Raw genomic sequence first — 10000 nt, 5'->3', positions numbered from 1 at the left:
GTGTGTGTGTGTGTGTGTGTGTGTGTGTGTGTGTGTGTGTGTGTGTGTGTGTGTGTGTGTGTGTGTTTGTGTGTGTGTGTGTGTGTGTGTGTGTGTGTGTATTGGAGCCTGGTACAGACCCCTCCCCTTTTCTCCCTCCCTCTCAGCTCACTCTGTTCGTCCGCTCTCTGTCTCTTTATCTTTATGGCCCCATACCCCCCCTCTCTCTATTTCTCTCTCTCTCTCTCTCTCTCTCTCTCTCTCTCTCTCTCTCTCTCTCTCTCTCCCTCTCTCTCTCTCTCTCTCTCTCTCTCTCTCTCTCTCTCTCTCTCTCTCTCTCTTTCCATCTCTCCAGCCTCCCTCCCTCTTTCTCTCTCTCTCCTTTCTCTTCGTCTCTAAACCCCTCCCATCTCTCTGTCTCTCTCTCTCTCTCTCTTCCTCTCTCTCTCTTTTCTCTTTCTCTCTCACACACACATGCTGGTATTCAGTATTCTCTCTCCGTGTCACTGCACACACACACACATGTGCTCAGCCCTCAGTTTGTGTCTATGTGTGAGTGCTTGTATGAGTCTGTGTGTGTGTGTGTGTGAGAGAGTGTGTTTTTTTCTTTGAGATGACGATCTCTGCTTCATTCTCCGTCTGACTGCTCCGCTCGTGTGTCCATCCCTTCTCTTCCGCCAGGGCAGACGCGCGTGTGTGTCTGTGTGTCCGTGTGTGTGTGTGTCTGTGCGCGTACACTTGTGCAGACGGAGTCACCAGGACACACTTACTGAGGATTACGGCACAGATCTGGATTTTTGGGATGTTCTTTTGCCCGAATGGCTGTCTGTCTGCCTGCGTTTGTGTGTGTTAGTTGCTGATGCTCTTAGAGATCAGTGTGTGTGTGTGTGTGTGTGTATAGTTTCAAAGGTTGTTAACGAGAGTGAGTGAGGGATACGGTCTGTCAGCTTGAATGAGCACTGTGGAGATCAGGCTTGGTCTGTGTGTGTGTGTATGTGTGTGTTAGAGAGAGAGTAGGCTATCTGTGTGTGTTGTCAACTCAACTACTGGGAGTCTGCCGGCTTTTGCAGTCCGGTCTAGCGGATCAGTGCTAGAGAGTGTGTGTTTGTCTGCCAAGTCTGCTCTAGTGGATTGGGACCAGAATGTGTGCTTGTGTGCACCAGACCTCTTTCTTTGTATTTTTTTTAACATCCCCGAGGACCAGGATTACTGTCATCTGACCTGACCGCAGGACCGCAGACCAGTACACAGACTGCAATACAGGACTCATTTCCAAACCAAAAGACCAAAGACCAGTGGAGTCTACCATGCAGGACTAACTGCCAAACAGGAGGACCAAAGACCAGTGGAGTCTACCATGCAGGACTAACTGCCAAACAGGAGGACCAAAGACCAGTGGAGTCTGTGATACAGGACTAATTGCCACAGGCTTCCAACTAGAGGACTACCTAGTGACTGAGATAACGTCTAACTCAAATATTTACTACAGATTTCCGTGTAACAGGGGAGAGCACAGACATCGGATTTAACTTACAAACTGCCATTGGGTCTACAATGAGTCTGTGTTTCAGGACTGTATGACTCTATGGTTCTGGGATTCAGGTCTAACCTCGGGATTATCAAAACAATGTCATCTGATCTAACTGGACTAAGGACTAATCTGGCTACAGATTCTGGATTCAGAACTACAGTCTGCAATACAGGACTATTCAAACAGTTCTGACTACAGGACTAACTGAATAGTGTCATTGGATTTAACTTCAGGACCAACTGTCGACTGCTGTGAAGTCTAAGACCATTGGAGCGTGCGATATTGATACAGAACTGATTAGGACGAGAACTGACTAGACTAACTGGAAGACCTGAGATTTCTATTGGACAGGACTAACTGTGGATGCCATTAGGTCGAAAGTGAAGAAGCCTAACTTCAGATTGCTATTGGACCAAACTATATAACTGTGGATGCCATTGGGTCTAACTGGACGACTAAGTACAAACTGTCTTTGGCACTACCTGAACTACACTTGTTCTTTCCATTCAGTACGAAAGACCTGTAATTCATGTAAAACAATAGTCAAGTAAAATAATAGTCGATCTGCATCTGAATTTGCAGCACCTACAGGTTGTTGTGTGCATGAGGGAGATGACAAGTTGTCCATGACTAAACATGTTTGGTACGAGTGGTCTTTGGTCTGAATAGTTTGAGAAACAGAGCGCTGGAGCTGTCTGTCCTTCTTGCCTGTCGGCTTGCTTGGCTGTCTGTCCGTCGGCCTGCCTTTTCTGTCTGAGCCCGTCTCTGTGGAGCACGGCCCCGCTCGCTTTGGCTGCTGCGAGGATTAAGGCTACGGAGCTTTAGGAAAAAAAACACTGCTAGAAAGAGACACTGTATGTTAGTGTGCAATTTGGCCAGTGTGTGTATGCGTGGAGAGCTGGGCTATTCTGTCGGAGTGAAAGAGCACTGTTAGGGGAGAGTGAGTGAGTGTGTGTGTGTGTGTGTGCATGTTTCTGTAAGCTCATTGTGAACCTTTGTGTGTGTGTGTGTGTGCGTGTGTGTGTTTGTGAGGACGTCTGTGAGGAGTGTGTTTGTCAGTAGAGAAGAGATAGAGAGAGTCGGAAGAGGAAGTGTGTGTATGGTCATCTTGAACTCTGTGAGTGGTGGTGTGTGACTGTGTGTGTGTGTGTGCCTATGAGGAAGACAAAACAGGGAGTGTGTGAGAAGGAGGGAGCGCAAGAAGAGTTTGTGTATGTGTGTGTGAGAGGAGTGTGACTTGAGAGAGAGAGACAGAAAGATAAAATATGAGACTAAAAATGTTTCTGCTGCCCTCTCCTGCTCTCAGTGACTCAAGTATACTTTAGCTATTACCCTTCACACATACACAGACACACACAGACACACACAGTTCTCACTTCGCTGGTCCACACGGGAGATTGCTACAACAATGTCGTCCTGCTTCAGAGGACAGGTAAGTGTGTGTGTGTGTGTGTGTGTGTGTGTGTGTGTGTGTGTGTGTGTGTGTGTGTGTGTGTGTGTGTGTGTACGTGCCTGCGTGTGTGTGTGTGTGTGCGTGTGGATGTTGTGTGTGTGTGTGTCTGCGTGCAAGTGTGCGCGTGTTTGGTTTTGCATCAGTGAGTGTGTGTCTGTGTGTGCCTATGTGTGTGTGTGTGTGTGTGTGTGACATGCCTAGCCGAACTGTCCAAATGTTTCACCTCTGTGAGTAAGTGTGTGACTGTTTCAAATGTTCTGTGTCACATTCCTAACCGTGTGTGTGTGTGTGTCTGTGTGTGTGTGTGTGTGTGTGTGTGTGTGTGTGTGTGTGTGTGTGTGTGTGTGTGTGTGTGTGTGTGTGTGTGTGTGTGTGTGTGTGTGTGTTTGTGTGTACTTTAGGAGGAGCAGGCGGCCAAGCTAAAGGCGGAGAAGATTCGGGTGGCCCTGGAGAAAATTAAAGAAGCGCAGGTCAAAAAGGTAAGCACGATCAATATCTGTGTGTGTGTGTGTGTGTGTGTGTGTGTGTGTGTGTGTGTGTGTGTGTGTGTGTGTGTGTGTGTGTGTGTGTGTGTGTGTGTGTGTGTGTGTGTGTGTGTGTGTGTGTGTGTGTGTGTGTGTGTGTGTGCGCGTGCGTGCGTGCGTGCGTGCGTGTGTGTGTGTGTGTGTGTGTTCCATTGGGCAAGTGTTTTCATGTTAAAGGGGTTGCCGTGTGTGCACATATTTGATGTGCGTGCGTGTGTGCGTGAATGTGTGCGCGCGTTTGTATGGATGTGTTTTGGTTTCTGTTTAACTGACCCTGACAGGTTGCTACACACACACAGCAGGCATCAATAATTAACACAGCTCTTAACCTGATGTGGTCTTACTCCAGTTGGCTCTGAGCCAAAACGGCTGTAGCCTCTGTCTACTATGGCCCCTTCCCCATTCATAATAATATAAATAATCAACTGTACCAGAGATACAGGCTTACTACTCATGTGCAGCCTCTGTTTACTACGTCCACTTTGTTCACTTTATTTAATAATGTAAAGAATACACCATAGATATCCAGACAGTATGTATTTGCAGTGTAGGCTACATAGGCTACCATAGATATATTACTCATTTATATCTCAGAGCCATTATTGCTGTAGCCTCTGCCTGTTACTGCCAATTCCTTATTTATAATAATATAAATAATATACATGTAGGCTACCATAGATACATAGGCCTACTGCTCATGTGTAGCCTCTGTCTCTACGTCCACTTCTATATTTTTTTAATAATATAAAGAATACGCCATAGATATCCAGATACTACGTGTATGCAGTACACACACCGGTATCATAGACATGCCATAGTCATAGTCATGTATATCTCAGAGCCATTACTGCTGTAGCCTCTGCCTGCAATTGCCAATTCCTTATTTATGATAGTTGAATGTACCTTCCAACTCATGTGTAGACTCTACTACTATTCTACTACTTTCACTTCCCAATGTATAACATAAATAGGCCTAATATACCATGGATATCTTACTCATGTGTAGACTACTGTATATCTGCTACGATCACTTCATTTGTGAGTGTGTGTTCGGTTTGTAAGATTAACATCTATTAGCCATTTTGGCTGGTGATGAAAAAAGTTAAAGGTCCCATGGCATGAAATCTTCACTTAATAAGGTTTTTAGACCTTAAAATGAGTTCCTGTGGCCTCCTTAAGTCACCCCAGGGGTTAACATTTTCATAAGGTGTTTACTGAGCTGTCCTGCATTCGGTCAAGATTTGAAAAAAGGCGCGTCCAGGTGGCGCGCTGATTGGGCCTTCCCTTCTCTACGTAGCAGAGGGAAAAATGATCAACGCCCTGTTTCTGGGATCCACCAATAGAGCTAGACACTGTTTCCACCCACTATGGATTGCCCGCCCATCACATCAGCAGAGAAGAGCAAGTTCAACAGACAAGAAAAATGGCGGCGCCTAAGCAACTGAAACATGGAGGATGTGATAATATGGGGAAAAGCCTGTTTTCACTGCATATGGGAGAGCCCCTGAAGACACAGTGGCTTGGTTTTATTTACCCAAATAATTTGCCAACGAAACTACCGAAGGCGTTGTTTGTGGGAAGCATTTTCGGGACGAGTGTTTCCACAATTTGGGACAGTACAGGGCCAGGTTCGCACAGCATGACATGGATCCGTACCAGGTCTCCCTGCGGGATCCGCAAGCTCCGAACAAGTAAGTGAATGGATTATAAATAGTGTTAATGACCAGATTACTTCATTTTGCTATGCTACGCGGGTGTCACCCATTATAAAGGCTATCTTGGCTATGTGCAGCTAACACGAACAATTTCCTGAACCATGGTACGTACTCTGCCCTACAAACACACCAAAAGCAAGCATTACGCTGTGATCAACTGAGTTTAGTCTGGAAAATGACTGTGAAGTATAACATTAACACCCGGTGTAATCTCTGCTCTGACCTCGAAACCATAAATTAATGTAGCTTTCGTTCACTTTTCAAGAGGGACATGCACATTTTTGAACCATTTTGGCTACCGCTGGGAAATTAAGCTTAATCCAGTGTTATCAGGATTTTTCCATCAACAGTTGTCATTGAGTGTAAGAAGACACCGTGAATTGTTGTCGTTTTGCTATCGTGGAATCGCAATGCCTAAAGTACTGTATTTTTAACCAGATTATTATTTTCATGATGCATGTGTAACTACTGTATCGCAAGGGTTTTTGCACACTGTTGTGTGGGTTACGCGATGGGGTGTCATGGCTATGTGCCTGGTTTGAGTGTTTACAGTAGCAACGTAACTTGCTGGCTACCCTTGACACCCTCCTTGGCTTGCTTGTAGCACAGTTTTGAGCAGTCAGTCTTGGCTCGTCACGTCGTCAGTTTATCAAATGCTCGGATTTCGAACCACGAGATGTGTTATCTGCGTCTCGTCTCGCATATTTACTGTCAATGGCGTCTCGTTGAGTTTACCCATAGAACTAATACAATGTATTAATTCTATGGAGTTTACCAATACCCTTAGCCAGGCTCAAACTCGACTGCCGTGTGTCCGATTTTGACGTCAGGGTGCACACTTAAAAGAGAATCGCAACTGTGAATATCCCTGCTCGCAACCACCGACACAATGCCTAATGGCAGTTGTTAGTGATTGTAAGCTTATACATTCATAACACCCAGTGCTGTTACATCAGTGTTAGTGAGTGCATGCAGACACTCGCTGATAGCAATAGGGCCTATGTGTTGTAGTTGTCAGTACTACATTCATTTACTCTACCCTCTTATAACGTGTGAAATAACCTAATAGTTATCATAATGTTATACCATGGATTCCTCCTATTTCCTTTGTGTGTCCACTTGAAATTGTGAACAAAGCTGGTTACTGGGGCAGTAATGCAAACATGTGTGCTTTCGTTTAGAAGACTCACTCTTTTGTCCCTCACAATGTCTTCTAACTATGCAGAACATGATGTGGCATAATAACTGGGTGGGTGCATATTAGTGCATTGGGTATTTCTGAATCTCATTGAGTGTTGTTGTCTTCACAGGCCACCACAATAAGTGTACACGTTCAGACATATGGTTCATGGATGCTGCCTTCCAGACAGACTGCATTGCCACCTGGACTACAGCCACACCAGTTATCCTTGAAGACATTGCTGCCCCAGCCATGGAGTAAATGTATGTAGCCTACTGTATTTCCAACGTAGCTACTGTTGTGTAGCTTCAAAACGGTTCATTCATTTTTTCCCTTGGTTGTGTGATGATTAGTCATTCCACTATGTAAGTTACAGGTCAAAACATTTAACAGGTAATAAAACTGTATCAGGGTATGGTGCAGTCATTGATTGGAATCAGAAATATGACAACACTATGCAGGTCTACTGAGCCACATCAGAAATTACACTGAAATACCCGGGGAAGATGACGGCATCTTATAGGCCTACAACATTTTGGTTTACTGACCAGTGAAAAATGCAGATTAGAGAGACTGCGCAGGTTTTTTTCCTCAAGCCATCCGCTTTTTAAATTATTAAAAAAAAAACATGTGACTAATAACATTTTGAAGTGTTTCCATGCCATTTCTGCCTGTTCTGACTCACTTGTCTTTGAGTTTGAGAGCCTTTTTATTGATCATTGGATCATTGTGGATCATCAAGTTGTGTGCTTTAAATGGCAAGAAACACCTACCATCATATGTTCTTTCCACTAACTCCTGTCCTTCCTTGTGTTGCTTGTGGCCTTGAGATGACATTGCAAGATACATAATGTTGAATGGGGGAAAGTCCCACAAAAGTTGTTGTGCCTAGGCTGACTGCATATAACAGGGAAACTGAATTATTTTCTCCACGGATGGTGGGAATCAGGCCACAAGCACAAGTAGTGGACATGAGTTTGGATAATGGCGTGGATCCCTTCACTAGGCCCCCTGAAAACTTCTGTTGTGAATGATATTTCTATATTTGCTTTACCATAAAATGTATAATCTGTTCACAAATTGTCTGTTGTACTTACAGATGGCTCTCCTCTACAATGAAAATTCAAACGAACAACCGGCCCTATGACTACCTGCAGGAGGTGTACCTTTCTTCAAAATTGCCAAGACCAAGAAGGGATAGTGCATCAACCATCAAAAGATTAAGCCAACCTTTTGGTAAGTTTTCAAAAGAATGCATTCAATTCAACTCAGTTTGACATAACATTTTTTATTGGCGTTACTTCAATAGCACATTAAGTCTACAAAATAGGAGAATTAGAATTCTAAACAATATGTGTGCTTTTTTCTGTATGTTTTGTGTGAAAAGGTTATGTTCATGTTCGTGGAACTCATTCTGGACAAGGTCTTTGGGAACCCTGCAAAGCAGACTGAGGCAATGTTGGCGTTGGTGCAGTTCACAGACGAGCCAGCCAGATAAAGAGGTCACAGCAAGCCTTGTGTTGAGGTTCATGCGTACTGCAGTCTGAATCCCCGGTGTAGTGTCCTTCGTCATCAAGGAACTCAGCATGGATATGCACGACAACACAGGAATCACTGTTGGACTTGAAGCAGCTGGAAAAAAAGAAAAGACAGTTGCAGAGATTGTTATTGCCGTCATTCTTTCACTACAATATTTGTCTTCAATAAATATGTTCCTATGGAATACTCTTGATGCTGTTGTAAATAAATGTTCACACTGCCTTTACATTGTCTGCATAATTGAATTAACAGCCCATGTGGGGGTGGGTGATCCTGCTATACAAGTTGTTACTCACTATTAAATTAAATCAAGTGTGCATCTCCTATTATAATGATCTGATAAAGATTAGAGATGGTAAAAGTTTCATCTTATTCACAGGTAGGCCCTACCTCTTTCTGAGGGCATTGACCACTGTATCAGTTTCCACACTAGCACCCACGCTTATTTATTTATTTATTTATTTATTTATTTATTTTAAAGGCAGTTCTATGATCGTGTTAGGTTTCTCGGGTAAACATGAGATAAGGCAGACACACATTTCACAATGGAAACACTTTGGTGGCAACTCCTGGGTAAATGTGATGTCAACAGGTAAGCTGGATCATTTCACAAATGTATACAAGCGAGAATACATGGAAAAGGGAAGGCTGACTATTCCGGTGCAGACATCAGTGCACATATTTCCCCCAAACAGACTGGTCAACAGTGTACAGGTACTGTGGTGTGATCAAATGCGGGAAGCACAATGATAGACCTCATTGGGGAAGCATCTCCGATACAGAACGATGTTTGAAGGGGGTAAAAACAAGTCTTGGGTTCTGAAAATTACCCGCCTCGTTCATTAATAACATTTATTTTACACTTGTAGCATCGTACCATAAATGAAGGACGTAGCATTAATGTACAGAACTAGTTCAACATGCTTTCCACACTGAGAAAGTTGCTGGGTTTCGAGACAGTGGAGTCGCGATGCCAGCAACGTACACACATAGCAAATGAGGTTGTGTAGAGTAGACTAATTATATATGTAGGGCCTAGGGCCTACTGTACGTAAGAAGAATATTGTTTTTGATGTTCACTTGCAAGGTATTCTTCGCATGGTGAATACACTCGTTACTGCTATAATAATTACCACCCAGTCACTGGCTACAACAGGGCTTTCAGACCTACCAAAAATGCAAATTCCAGCCATAATATCTCAAACTCACCCTTCGGAGACGTCCTGCGCTGAAGTCCATGAGCAGGTAGCTCTCTACATGTTTCATCTTCGGGTCAAATGCGTCAATTCCCCCTGTTGCTTGTCGTGCCGTTGTGAAGAGCTACCAGTTAGCAGCTAACAAACAAACACAGCTTCGTCGCCACCACCCACATGAGCTTGGTCCCGCCCCCACTCCCCCTTGGGACACACCTCTCCCCTCCCCCCCACGCCTCCCTCCAAACTGACGCACTGGAGAAAGCGCTCAAATGAGTCCTTCTGCTAAGAGGCCAAAATGGCGTGTTTCAGCTTTATAGTGAGAAAGCCTGCGGATATAACATCCTGACACCCCCGCAAGCCAATACAAAGCACCACAGGACCATGCCATGGGACCTTTAATTTAGAGCCCTGTTTGTAATAATATAGCCTAAATAATACCATAGATATAGTAGATTAGGGTAGAGTAGTGTTACTTTATTGATCCCCATGGGGAAATTCAGGTGTCAAGTATCCTACACATAGTAGGAGATAGGAGATAATGAGCATTCCAAGACAAACACAAACAGAGCAGACATTATGAAAGGTCAAACTACTCGTGTGTACAGTATTTGCAGCAGACATATGCAGCCAAAGTGTTTTTCAGAGCCATGCATTACTGTTGTTGTGTAGTGTCTGTCTACTGCCAATTCCTTACTTATAACGCATATACTGTCATAGATGCGTAGGATAACAGCAATATATATCCCATGTGTGTATGAAATTGCACATAGTCTACCCGTAAATATCTTCCTAGTTATACTGTAGGCCTATATGTAATGCACATAGGCTACATATATAACTTGTATAATACATAGAACATAGATATTTTGATAGTACAGAACCT

General features: G+C 43.9%; 1 protein-coding gene and 1 long non-coding RNA gene across 3 annotated transcripts in view; both read left to right on the top strand.

The window, feature by feature from the left end:
* The window catches only part of raph1a (Ras association (RalGDS/AF-6) and pleckstrin homology domains 1a), a 150962-nt gene that overhangs the window by 103645 nt on the left and 37317 nt on the right, over window positions 1-10000 (top strand). For both annotated transcript variants that reach the window (XM_063213932.1, XM_063213931.1), the window contains one exon: window positions 3365-3442. In XM_063213932.1, coding sequence (XP_063070002.1) covers window positions 3365-3442 — 78 coding nt within the window. The remainder of the gene's footprint in view (window positions 1-3364; window positions 3443-10000) is intronic.
* LOC134461772 (uncharacterized) lies at window positions 4596-7867 on the top strand. Its single transcript, XR_010037404.1, has 4 exons — window positions 4596-5178; window positions 6513-6645; window positions 7482-7618; window positions 7770-7867. It is a non-coding gene; the product is annotated as an uncharacterized LOC134461772 (long non-coding RNA).

This window comes from Engraulis encrasicolus, chromosome 13 (assembly GCF_034702125.1).
Source record: "Engraulis encrasicolus isolate BLACKSEA-1 chromosome 13, IST_EnEncr_1.0, whole genome shotgun sequence".
NCBI lineage: Eukaryota > Metazoa > Chordata > Actinopteri > Clupeiformes > Engraulidae > Engraulis > Engraulis encrasicolus.
Note: the sequence above shows the minus strand (reverse complement) of the source record. Positions and strands in the feature narration are given on the sequence as shown.